The 14245-nt window shown below is 36.4% G+C and overlaps 1 protein-coding gene across 7 annotated transcripts in view; it reads right to left on the reverse strand.

Moving 5' to 3' along the window:
• The window catches only part of LOC129236266 (protein crumbs), a 96943-nt gene extending 84045 nt beyond the window's left edge, over positions 1-12898 (reverse strand). For 5 of the 7 annotated variants that reach the window (XM_054870548.1, XM_054870547.1, XM_054870545.1 and 2 more), the window contains exon 1: positions 11521-12898. In XM_054870548.1, coding sequence (XP_054726523.1) covers positions 11521-11875 — 355 coding nt within the window. In that variant the 5' untranslated portion in view covers positions 11876-12898. The remainder of the gene's footprint in view (positions 1-11520) is intronic. The other 2 variants (XM_054870544.1, XM_054870543.1) reach the window with 2 other exon arrangements.
• Positions 12899-14245: the final 1347 nt, after the last annotated feature.

The following is a 14245-nucleotide window of genomic DNA, read 5'->3' on the forward strand; positions in this document are numbered from 1 at the left end:
AGCACCCGCCACAGGTAATGGCTATAACCGCAGATGAGCGCTCTCCAATCATTTTCATCGAGCCTAGCGTCAAGGTAAATGCGAAATATTATGAGGAAAGTATTCTGGAGGTTACTTTGAAGTTGTGGGCAGACCATGGACGTTTCAACAGGACTCGGCACCGTCTCACAAAGCTCGAGTGAACCAAGAATGACCAAAAAACAAAGTTCCGAACTTCATAACATCCACACAATGACGCTCAAATTCACGAGATGCGAATCCGATGGATTATTCTCTTTGGGTCATTTTGGAGAGCAAAGTCCCAGTCGCTGAAAAAAGCCATTGTCCGCGAGTGGGTCAATATACCAGCAAGTCACATTCGGGCAGCTTGCGATTCGTTTCTGGACCATCTACAGGCCATAGTCAAGGCAAAAAAAGGGTCATATCGAGCAAAAGTAAATTGATTCTTAATTCTGTATTATTTTCACACATTTTTTACCTTGAGTTGAATATACGTAATTTTCCAAACTAAATGTATGGCCTTGTTAATTGGTTACACTTCGAGTGCCGTACTTTGGATTAAAGCAGCAATCAACCGAAATTTCAAATTTGTCAGTGGCGTGTATTTTATTGTAGCATGAACTCTTTATATAACAAAGTAAAAGGTAAACAGAATTTGACAGTTTAAAAAACACATAAAATTAAAAAAAAGCCAAATCGCTACTACTGCTACCCAAGAATGATAGAATACAAGATTTCGCAAGTACTCCTGCAAGTACAACTAGTGGCGCTGATGGCTGCTCTTTTGTATTCTGTACACCCATTTATGTGCCTTGACAACAAAACAAAAAAAAGCATAATGGTATAACAGTATTTCTTTGCAAGTTTTGTTATTGTTTATGCAATTATGCAGTGTGACGAATTTTAAGTTTTTACTCTCGCATGGGAAAGTGGAACAAACAATGAAAGTTTCAAAAACACATTTTTTAGATTTTTCGGCAAAAAGATGTATAAAAAAATGTATATATTTACCTAAATATAAATATATATAAATGTTTATATTTTACAATTAAGGTAACAGTTTTTAGGTTTTTTGGCACGAATATTTATAAAAAAAGTCTCAAAAACACATTTTTTAAATTTTTCGGCAAAAAGAGGTATACAAAAAATGATTTATTTCTTTTATTTATTTCCTGCAATTAAGGTATTTAGTAATGGTTATTGGCCTAGAACAAAAAAAATATATTTTTTTGAATTCACTTCACATTTTTCTTTCATTTGATACCCATATGCCATACATTTTTATAGAATTAGGATAATTTTTTAATACTGCAACTTTTAATTAAAACTGAAATTTTGAGGCCCTCCGAAAAAAAATTCGAAGTGATATTGAAAACCTTTAAGTATTTTTCCCTTATTACTAGTGCCAGCGCTTTTTCTAATACTCGAGTCACTTATGAAAGGCGTTTTTGACTTCAACAAGCTTATAGATGCGGTCTTTATCTTCTCAATTGGGCCAAATTTCCGTCCTTGAATGGACCTTATCAATTTTAGCTTGTTTAAGTTGTGAGGTTACAATATTTTCTTTTTCTTAAATGGAGCTAAAACTGTACGGTTTTCGCAATGGGTGATTTGTTGTAGTTGGATGATGCGAAACTGCTTGTAGCTTCTAGCTCTTCAGAGAGAGTAAAATGCACTTCAAAAGTATATGATGATAATATTAATTGCTTATCACAAAAAAAAAAATTAAAAGATTTGATAAAAAGATTTGATAAAAAAATTCGATATTTCAATATACATTTTCATATAAAATTAACCCTCTAATGCCAAGCACCGCTTTTTGGCGGGGTCCATAAAAATTTCTCTAAAAACTATAATACAAAAATTAAAAATTTATAAAAAGGGGATTCCTAAAACCTATATAATATATGCCAGCACGTATTTATTCAAAGCTCAGGCGTTTGACTTACTTCGATTCGCAGAAAATTCAGGTCAAATTTGGCAGTGCTCGGACATAAAAAAATTAATTTATTGTAACAGTGATTTTTATAAAAAGGAAAAATGTAGCTAATTTCAGAGTTAAAAAAATACTGGTGAGTAGGCAATTTAAAATATTTATTAGGAGGTGAAAAATATACTGACATTTGATAAATTAAGTGTGTTAAAATCACTCTGAAAGTGAAGCCGCCTAAAGGCGAAGCTGGACATTGCATAATTAATACAATAAATTTGAGTATCCTGGATGATTTTGAAGCACTTCAACAACTTCAAGTATTTATTGGCATCATGTTCATTCGTATTGGAGAAATCATTCGTTGAAAATAATAAGGAATGAAATGACTTGAAATAGATTTGATCATCATCAAGCACTTTAATGAAAGATTTCAAGCTGCTCCTATGCTTCGAAGGCTGTGCGTTAATGAGAAAATCTGTTCGACAAAAATGCAAGGCAATCCGACCCGCCAATATATGCCAGCTAACCCTCATAAATGGGGGAAAAAACTATTTCTATAAATATAAGTATGTATGCACATGCGATCAGTTTCTCAGATGCTTTCGAAATTTACTCAGACGCTGGAGATAACATCATACTTCAAAATACTTCTGATCGTGGCGTGGCATCAAATGCCGTTGTAAGACTTTCTCAAAAAGTTCCGGACAACGTCACTCATTCTATCTATTGTGATAATTTTTACACTTCACTCGGCTTTGTTGTCTAGCTTCGGAGCCGCGGTATTTATAGTTTGGGGACTGTGCGAGTTAATCGTGTGCCAAATTGCAAGTTGTTTCTGATGCTGCGCTTGCTACAAAAAAATGCTTTGCGTAGCTATTCCGCAGAGTTTGTGGGTACAACTTTGGTGTTGACATTTCTAATGTTCTCTGGCGCGACACAAAAACAGTGCATTTGGTATCTTCATACTTTCGCATTCAACAATTCTGATCTCGAAATACGGATTGGTCGTTGGTGTCAACACAAGCTGCAAAATGAGCGGTTGCGTGTATGAAACTCAGGAGTTTTGTTCAAAATGTAACATTCTTTAAGCAATTCATATATTATACAATACAAAAAGTTGGATTTTGAGTACCTCAACCAAAAATAAAAAATAAAATAAGAATTAATAGCCAATACAAAAAAAATTATTCATTTGAAAAATTTACCAGGTATATACCTATGAAATGAGACGTTCAGCTATTAGTCCATAGATGTCGCTAGGAGTATTTTTAAACCTTCCCAAAACGTCTAGTTTTTTTCATCTGTCATCTGTCAACAATATTCAGTTAATTGTTTGTTACGTTTCATACAACAATGCATTTTTGTCGCTCTTAAAAATGACGAATTTCGTGCCTTCAAACTACGATTTGCGGACATCGTTGATTTTCTGTTATCAATTAAAGAAAAACGCTTCTCAAGCTCATCAAATGCTTATAGAAGCTTATGGTGGACATGCTCTAAGTAGAGCATAGTGCTGCAGGTGGTTTGAAAAATTCCGAAGTGGTGATTTTAGCGTGGAGAACGAGGACCGTGGCCGGCCACCGAAAAAGTTTGAGGACATTGCAAGCATTGTTGGATGAAGATGATGTTCAAATGCACGAAATGATGGCAGAGCAGTTGGGAGTGACCCAAAAAACCATTTCCAAACGTTTGAAAGACATGGGCATGATTTTAAAGGTCGGAAGATGGGTGCCGCATGAACTGACTGAAAGGCAGCAAGAAAACCGAAAAACCTCTTGTGAAAAGCAAGAGAGAGCAGGTTCAAAAGAAATCTTTTTTGCATCGAATCATTACGGGTGATGAAAAATGGAATTGGGGGAGACGTACGATTGGGAACCGCTGGTGTATGCGGCTTACTCACCAGACTTGGCGCCTTCCGATTATCATTTGTTTCCATCGATGGGCCACCCACTTTCCGAGCTGCGCTTCAATTCTAACGAAGAAGCCAAAAAATGGCTCGATGATTGGTTTGCGGCCAAAGACTAATTGCCTGACAAAAGGGGAAAAATGTGTCGCTAGCGATGGCTATTATTTTGAAGATTAAATTTGTAACCATTTTTTGTTAATAAACGTTTGAAATTGAAAAGGTCTCATTTCATTTTCATGTGCAAATGCGCAATCCCGCCAAAAGGCAGGGTAGGTATAATATTTTACTTGCACAAGTTAAAGCTACAGGCATAGGGATACAAGAGTTGTGAATTTTTAACTAAATTACTGTGGCACAATTTCTTTTGACTGACTGCATATGAATTAAAAAAATATTCTAGGGTTGATTGACGTCTTCTGAAGTGCATTTTACAATGAAATAAAATTAAAATGTATTTGAACTACTATTGCACTGACTATTTTACTCTGACTATATTAAAGTGAAAATACGACGTTTTTTTGAAATGTTTTCAAAAAGCTTTAATAATATCCACTTTTACTATTTTTGATAGTTAACGATAATTTTAGTCAATTATTTCCATTGTCTTGTGTCCATTTAGATAGGTTTCAAATATAAGACTCCAACAGTTGTCTCTCATCATGCAATTTGCTCCAAAATATTTTGTAACATTTCTCAATTTTCATCGAATTTCATATCGCCCACAGCTTTAAAAAAAATCATTATGGGAATGTGAAAAAAGTGCTTTGAGACACATTCGAACTCCAATCGTTCGATTATTGCTTGAAATTTTGTGCTTTTTATTTCCATTTGTGTATGTATGTGTACATACACCTCGTGATAAAACAAAATCACATCAATATTTTGACCAATTTCGACAACTTTTGTTTTGAACTTTCATTATTTTTGTATGAAAGCATAATTCATTGTCTAACAAAAAAACCGTACTAAATATTTAAAATTTTAAAATAACCCGGTTTTTGAGCCATTTCAAATTTGCACTTTAATGTACTAAAATTTAATGGACTACTACTACGTGCTCGAAAGGAAATGGAAAGTAGATTTTTTCACCAAGTAATCACTTGTACATTTGTTTTTACAAGCGTTTCAAAATAATATTTGCACCCACGATTTGTGGTTGTTTATCATACAGAAGCCAATGTAAAGCAGATTCACATCTTCAAGTGCGCATTATTTTGCAAACATTTCAACTTTTTAATGCTGAATCTGCACTTTTTACACGTTCTGAAATAAAAACAAAACATTTCGAATAAAAGTGAAATTCCTTTTGTGGCACAACCAACAACCGACTCTTGCAGCGACAGAGCAATACTATCAACATTCGAAAACTGTTTAAAACTAACCTTGAAAAACAAACAGAAAATTCGAATTCAGTTGAGATACATTCTTATATGCGCGAGTTGAAAAGTTGGCCGGAATTTTAAAACTACAGTTATGGGGACAAAAGAACGATTCTACTCTATTTACCTCGAGTCCTTTGACTATCACTACTTATGTGAATCAGTTTCGTTAAACTAGAATGTATTTATCTATAGTTGAAGAGATCAAAAAATGTTTTGAAATGAATGAGCAGACCAAAAAAAAACAAACGCAATTAACACATTTAGAAGCACGCCTTTGAAAAATCAGCAGTCTAGTAGATGTAGAAAGGTAAGCGGCGCTGAATTCATTAGAAGGGCAAAGATTCAAAACTAGTGAATTTTCCTGCAGGGAATTCATATTTACAACACACATTTGCGTGCGCGCTTGCGTTTGCGTTGTGTATCACTACACATTTCGTCACATCAAAAGTCACATGTCACAGCTCGGAAAAGGTTTTAACAGCCACGCGGCATCAATAGCGCTGTAATGTAGTGCAAAGTTTATGTAAATACATACACACATATCACATGCCCCAATATGTAGTCGTATGCACTCATATGCCTGATGCGTACACAGTCGTTGGAAATGTAGAAAATTGAATTGAAATGAGACGAACTGCAGTAAAGTGAAATGAATGAAAATGCAATCGATATTCTTTGGTGAAATGTAAAATGCAAAACGCAAAGTGCGTGAATGATAAGGCTGTTATTAGCCGCAAATGACGACCGTTAACCTATTTCATTGGCAGCCCATAGTGGTCTGAATACTATAAGTGGGTTATGCTAGAAGACAATGAGATGCTATTAATCAAACTATAATGAGGAACCGGCTTCAAGAGCCTATCGCGTCAAGTAATTGTCTGTTTTTTTATTTATATTTGCGAGTTTACTATTTACTAAACTTCCAGTCGTCCACAAATTGAGTTTTAGCTTTAACATAAATATAGTACATTTTTTCCCCTAAGTAGTTTGCTACTAGAAAAAAAATTACAAAACAAAAAATTTGTTAAACTTTTTTCAATGCATAAATAAGTATTCTTATTCTCTTGCGTTTAACTTTTCTATCGTTTTGTTGAGTTTATGGACATATACTTCAATCTAGCTATGTTAGATTTAAAAAACGAGCAAAAAAAACTTTGGCCGATTTTGACTTATGGGGTTGTGGGTAGTCAGAGGCCCGAAAGAATGATGATTTTCAATAATTTTATTTTTTGCTAGTCAGTTGCTTTTACAAAAATAAAAACATAGCATTAAAACATCATGCTTCGACTTGACTTTAGCAAAATTAAAAAAAGATTAATAATTGTAAAAGTTATCGCTGTTTGTTTCTCCAGGAGTCCCTTGCGATGATCATCATAAGTCCTTGGAGATTCGCCTAAAATCAATCGGACAAGAGAAATTAGTTTTATTAATACATAATCTTGTGCCTGATCGAAGTTTGCTTTTTTTTCAAAATGAACAATATGCCGGCCTCAGGAAATATTTTCCAGATTTTCGAGAAAGAAACCGACAATTAATTAATCGAAATTTTTGCAACATAAAAAACGCTTCGATCAGGCACGAGTTTTAAATGTTTTTCAGCAGTATAAATTTTATTGAAATCTACCAAGCGGTTTTTAATTTACAGTGATCACCAGTTCAAAAAACATAGTTTTGAGAAAAACGCATTTAAAGTTTTGCTACTTGCTCTCAAACGCTCCGGAGCGCCCGAGCGCCCTTTGTTAATTATTAAATAACTCGAAAAGTATTCACCTCAAATTTTCACACAATATTTTTAAGATATTATGCTTTAAGAAAATGCAAAAAAATCCAATTTTTTGAAAATTCTGACTACTCCTAACCCCTTATGAAACAGAAGCTTACGCCCTTAGCTGGAAAAAGCTAGACTAGACCATATGAGGAACGAGGAGATAAGAACACAGACAGGAGTGACCGACATAGCAAATTTCATAAGAGCCAGAAGACGAGCATGGAACGAACATGTGATACGAGTCTCTAGCACACGGATGATAAAAATAGCTCAATATGGGATACCAGAAGGAAGAAGACGACCAGGTAGGCAATGAATTGAGATTTATATATTTTATTGTACAGGAATGTACAACAATTTAAACGTCGTATCCCTATATATTAAAATGTATTTATGTATCAACGTATACATGTAAACTTTAATGTATACTTATATATGTATCCAAATTGTTGTGTAAAGAAAAACAGGCAAAGCCTATAATAAAAAATAAAGAAGAAGAAGATAGTTTTCTTAAAATTTAAATTAAGAAATAGCAATTTAAAATTTTTGTAACATAATTTGTAAATATGAGACCTTGAAAAGGTTTGATTTTAATACAAAATTAAGCAGTAACAAAATATAGCAAAATTAATTACTTTTAATTAAACAAAGCGGTATTTGTCGATGGGTAGTTTTCACAGCATCTTCCAAGCGGAAGTGTATGCCATTTGTCTAGAAATGTGCAGAGATAAACTTGGACAGAAAGCCCCGAAATGAGTGAATTGCTACTCTTCGCGACAGTCAGATGACACTCAAGACGTTCTCATTCTTAGAGGTTAAGTTTTCATAAGTCCTGAGTGCATCCAACTCCTATGGGCCTCAGGGCACAGGGCTATAACTGGAAATGAAGTAGCGGATGCATTGGCTAGAGAGCTTGTGGTCTCGTTAATAATAGTGAACGATCTATTTCCTGCTATGGGACCACAGAGCATCAAGGAAGAGCTTAGAAGTGAAGAGCTTAGACATCATGTAGCAACAAATTGTGCAGCTAAGCTGGGCAAAGTTCTTACTGGGTGAGGGTATAATTCAAGGTATAAGATAAACTGAGAATGCTCACGGGCATCCTCACAGGTTACTGCAGATTGTGTAGCCATCTACACAAGATTGGCACATCGTCCATAGACTCCAGCACCCCTTCTTCTCGAACGTGGTGCTATAGCGCAAAGAAAGTTGAGATATCTCGGCTGGATATGGCACACACGCTCAGCTCAACCCGGCTCTAGTTTAGCTTTACTAAGCGAACTCAGTTTGGAAGAGTTGCTGTTATGAGTGGAGGACACAAAAGACCATGAGGTCGAAGTGCAAGCCTCAGTACATGACCGATTTTAGATTTTTATAGAAATTGGTTGGTATTTTGCTTGTGATTATTTCTCAGGTGATTCTTTTTCCATCCTGTTCTACCCTATTTCCTCTGGTGGAAATTAATGTGTCTTCCCTAATATAAAGTGTGTTAAGTTACTTTAAACATCTTTTTTGAAGCCTTGGAAGAGAAAATACAAATTTAATTCATGATTTAACGAACTACGGGTATGCCAACATTTTAGCACTCAACCCAGCATCTCTGATATATCGTATTCTCTTTTCACTCTTTCTCAATTTCATTTTTTTCTCAAATTATTGCAGAAGGTACATTTGTAACTTTTTATCGATCTCAACTCAAATTCTTGAGTAATTCCCTGTTAAGTGATCCACGTTCTAGTGGTTTGTCTAAAAATTAATTAATTTGTAGGCTTGAGTATAATAAGTGGTAAATTGCACGAATTTAAAAAAAATTTTAATTTTGAGACTTACTCAATGTTGAAAATTTTGGTAGTAAATTAACTTTTTATATTAAAATATCTTTGGTATCATCTTTTTAATAAACATATTTTTTTATTTATTTTTTTTAGTATAAAATATACTTTCCATTTGTGGAACAACATCAAGACGTACGCCACAAATAGAAGGAGCAGAGCGGCCAAACACCTAATAAAAAAATAATAAAAAAAAACTATTCCCAGTAATTCCTTGAAAGTTTGATGGTAAGATTCTCATAACGTTTCGAATTTATGTACAAGTTTTTACCAGGTTTAAGTATTCTTCTTCTTCTTATTTGGTGTCCTAGCCGCCTAAGCGATTTTGACCGAGTTTAGCTAAATGTACCAGTCATTTCTTTCTCGTGCTAGCCGACGTCAGTTGGACACACCAAGTGATCCCAAGTCCTTCTCCACCTTCCAAGCTCAGTGTAGGCCTGCCTCTTCATTTGCTATCAGCTGGCACCGCATCGCATACTTCCATATTTGGAGCGTTTGCACCCATTCGTACGATGTCCTTTATCGCCTTAAAGCAAAGGTCCGAAAGTCTTACACAGACTTTTTCTTCTGCACACTCTAAGAAAGGCCTCATCGTCTTGCAAATATGTAAACTTAACTCCATTACGCTCGCTAACTCGATTAAAAAAAAGTGTGTGTAGCGTAGTACACATAACAAAAGTGAAACTTTCAAGGCAGACAAAAAACGAGGGAGCGACCCGAGAGAGAATGAGAGAGAGAGAGAGAGAGAAAGAATATATATCTAAATAAATTTAAAACATTTGCAGAGAATACAAATAGACAAAACTTACAAAAAACGGAGAAGGGTCGACCGGTGTAGGTAAACGTCGGACACAAACCGTGGCAAAAGCGCGCACTACTCCGAGCGTTTATCACCCGCACAAACGCAGCGATTCCAGGACAGCAGCAACGGCACAAATTACGGCAAGGCAATACCAATAAAGCCGACGCCGGAATGGATAGCACTTTATAGTACGCACAAGCACTAGCCAAGAAATGGAAATAAGTGCCAAAAAGTAGGCACAAAAAAACGACAAAAAAATTGGGACCAAAAACGCCTCAAACTGTAGGCACCAAGGAAATATAACGCCAAAAAGTAGGCACCAAAAATATATTTCCTACAAGTTTGCACCGACAAACAAGCGCCAAAAAATAGGCAATGTTATTTCTCACTAGAAATTAGCAACCACATGGAAGAACTTAGGAAAAATAGTCTAAAGTGTATCTAAGATATCTCTCCCTCTCCTCTACGTTATATCTTTTTTCTCTCTCGTGGAACGAAAATTCCCAAAACGTTGCATGACCTTGAAATCTTACTCTCCATTCTCGCTCGTCCATCGACGCCTAAGAAGTTCCACTTTAAAAATGATTTGGCATATGTTTTCAATTTTCTCATGTTGAATATAAGTGAGTAGCAATGAAGCATAAACATGGTAATGATTTCGCATCGAGGTGTTATTTTGCAGAATAAACAGAACCCCGCGAATTTTTTTGTTCCTCGTAAAAGAAAATTTTAATTTATTTGCAGAGGAAAGCATTATACATACATATGGAGAAAGGTAGCGTTTTATTCGTCTATATCAAATACTCGTTCAGCGGAAGTCTCCTCACTACCAAGAGCTGCCCAACTCAGCACAAGGAATAGGCTGTAAAGTTTATTGAAAACTAGCGCAGCACAACAAGTGAAAGGCTTCTCTCATTACCACAAGTGGAAATGAACAATCGACACAACTTTGGTACTTGACATACTTGGACGCCTTAATTGAAACCACTTTTTCTTCAACACCAAATGAGCTAAAATATCACATCATCAAGTGCTAAATAGAAGGAGTGCGAATCTCTACATTTATACCTACTTATGTATGTTTGCATGTACATAGATCTGGTTCCTCGCTGCTACCAACTGCGCGAAAAAAACTGGCTGATCAAGAGAAATTCCTACTCGTCGTGAGGAGCATTTGGTAATACAACACTTTCACTTTGATGGCAACGTTGAATGTTCCACTTCTAGACACGATCTCAACGTCAAGCTGAGACTAGCATACGAATGATTGTAATTTCATATGTGCATACATATATGTAAATATATTTATAAAAATGTATATAAGCGTACATGTAAATATGTAGATACCTGCAGTAATAATAAACGAACAATAGGAAAAGCAAAAAAAGGAAGAAAATCAACACAATGCGAAATGATGTTTGGCAGACCGAATGCAAGTGGATATCGAGTGAAGCGGTTAGTTTAGTTGAGCTTCTGCTCATTTTGAGTTGTGACCCTTTTGTATTTAGGGTGCGATATATTATATATGCAGGTAGTCAAGACATAAAATAAAAAAGGCGCATTGAGTTTTGTTAGGTGAGAATAAACATGCGAACTTAGGAAATGATTTCCAATACAGTAACACAGTCAAAATTCTTAGGTTTAATAGGTTTATGTGCTGTGGGCATGGTATAGGTATTTCCTTTTTTTAAATTTTATTTTATAGACACTTGAAATATTTCCAAAAATTTTTAATTATTTCTAGAACGATGTTATCATAGATTTGTACCAGGGAATACTAAATTTCTTTGCAGTTGAAAACATATTTTTCTTTTTGTGTTTATAGGGATGGGATATATGTATGTATGTATAGAAAGACACGTTCGTATATGAATACAAATAAGACAATCACACTTACCGTGTGAGAGACAGAGTAGCAGTACCAGCATCAGGCAACGCGGTGTGAAGGATGCTGTGAGGCGGAAGGAGGGTGCCGCGAGTTGCGTTTGCGCTGCAGCTGCTGCCACTGCACAAGTCATATGCTGGTGCCGCTGCTGCTGCGCTCTACTGGCTCTACTGCTTCGTTGATGCGTAACACTTTTTCCACATTGTTGCTGGACACTTTCCGTTTGCACTTTTCTTGTAAGCAATGTTGTTGTAGTTGATAGCGGCATTGCTGACGCCCCTAACAGCGGCGCAGCACTGTTGCTGTTGTTGTTGCTTGAAGTGTGCATTCCGATTGCGTTGATTGTGATTTTTCGTTTTAAACGCATTATGCACTCTTTGTTGCTGCCTTTTTCAAAATTTTATTTTACTATTTCTCGTTAACTACGGTGATAGCAGTTGATATTGTTGAGCTGCTTTTATTCCTCTGTATATTATTTTGTATTCTTTTGTTTCAACTTTTTTTCCAATACGTCGATTGAAATGAGCAAATGAGCGCACAAAGGCATCACACAAATAACAGTCTTATAAAAGAAAAATGAATGTGTCAGAAACCAGAAGTAACAAACAAATTTTAACAACACTTATTAAATACCACAGTGGTGATAAATTTAAATTCACATAAAAATTATTTATGCGCGACGTACAAAATAGTTGAAAATTCAATATTTACTCTCTTACATACTTTGTGTACGTACAATTAAATCAGCTCGTGCATTGAGAAGGCACTGTAAACTGGTTTGTTTTTATTGTAGTGGTTTTCCAATAAGCTCTTGTTGTTATTGCTGCTGCCTTTTAACTTGGTTTTAAAACATATTTCGCCTCGTACAACAGCAAAAAGTGGCAGCGAATTCGTTAAATGAATGACTGCCGGACGTCTATGAGAATTTTTTTTTTTGTATTAGCAGTTCATTAGATACTCCGTGTATTAATATTTACACACTCTTCTTCGTTTTCCGAATAACAATTACTTTTTTTCTCTAATTATTCTTTTAATAACACTCCTCACATTCCAATGAAATGATTTTTTTATAATTTAGCTAACTATTCATTTACTTTACTCGCAGATACTGAAAATTTTCGTAGTATTTGCTTTTTCATTTATTAAATTTACACCTTTCCGTTTGTGGCCATTTCATTCGCACTGGCCCAAATCACTATACATCCATTTCATACTGTACGCTTGCTCACTGCCATTGCACAAAACCAACATCACTCACTACTACTACACAATGCCAGTCTCACACTACACACACACACGAACGCGCACTAACCGCCACAATAGCCGTCAACAGCAGCGAATTCTCACAACCGTTACTGCACTAGCACTTCTTCAACAACGTCCGACAGGTTCGAGAATGAAAACGTAACTGAAGTTACAGGTTGTCGTGCTGCACTAAGTCTCGCCGCGCCACGGACTTCCACCAATACAGTCGGACGTTCACATTCTGCCGTACGAAAACGAGATAACACTAAAGTCAAGTTGTTGTCAAGACTCTCTTGTTAGTAAGCTATTAGGCAAGTTAGTACGCGACTAATAGTAAACACTCAGCTAGCTCTTGAGCTAGCAAAGGTAAAAATGGCAAGCCGGCAAATAATCAAATGGAGAAGAGGAAAAACCGATTGTGCGCAAAAGCCGCTGCACGAGTGTGCAAATGAGTGCGGCATACAGGTAAAGGTAGCGTGGACAGGTATACACAATTAGTAATGTGGCTTATTGTCGAATTGTCTAATTTGAAAGAAGTTAGTTGGTTGGTTGCTGTCTTGGCTAACGCTGGTTGATCGGTTGTGCACTTCTTTTGACGGATGTACAGTGGTGGCGAAATACATATATGCGTAATACAAAATTGTAAATCATTATAAAGGTTGGCAAAAAAGTCTTGCGGTATTTCCGCAAGCTTGTCTTTGCATGCGCGTAGTTCTAGTTGTATTCGTCGCATCGGTTCACGCTAGAGCTTTTTGGAAAGCTCTTTTCACGTGCTAACACGTGTTTGATTAATTGTTGTTTGCTTTTAGTCGTTCGTGAGTTATAGCGTCGCAAACATGGAGCAAAATAAAGAGAAAATACGGCATATTTTACAGTACTACTACGATAAAGGCAAAAATGCATCTCATGCTGCCAATAAAATTTGTGCAGTTTATGTACCCGATACAGTTTCCATTTCCACCGCACAACGATGGTTTCAACGTTTTCGTTCTTATGCAGAGGTGATCGAAGAGGCGCCACGGTCCGGAAGGCCTGTCGTCAAAAATTGCGATAAAATCGCTGAATTGATCGAAAGAGACCGGCATAGTAGCAGCCGTAGCATCGGCCAAGAGCTGGGCATGAGTCATCAAACCGTTATAAACCATTTGAAGAAGCTTGGATTCAAAAACAAGCTCGATGTATGGGTGCCACACGACTTGACGCAAAAAAACATTTTTGCCCGTATGGATGCATGCGAATCGCTTCTGAATCGCAACAAAATCGACCCGTTTTTGAAGCGGATGGTGACTGGCGATGAAAAGTGGGTCACTTACGACAACGTGAAGCGCAAACGGTCGTGGTCGAAAAGCGGTGAAGCTGCCCAGACGGTGGCCAAGCTAGGATTGACGGCCAGGAAGGTTCTTCTGTGTGTTTGGTGGGATTGGCAGGGAATCATCCACTATGAGCTGCTCCCCTATGGCCAAACGCTGAATTCGGACCTGTACTGCCAACA

This window comes from Anastrepha obliqua, chromosome 1, assembly GCF_027943255.1.
Source record: "Anastrepha obliqua isolate idAnaObli1 chromosome 1, idAnaObli1_1.0, whole genome shotgun sequence".
NCBI classification, from domain to species: domain Eukaryota; kingdom Metazoa; phylum Arthropoda; class Insecta; order Diptera; family Tephritidae; genus Anastrepha; species Anastrepha obliqua.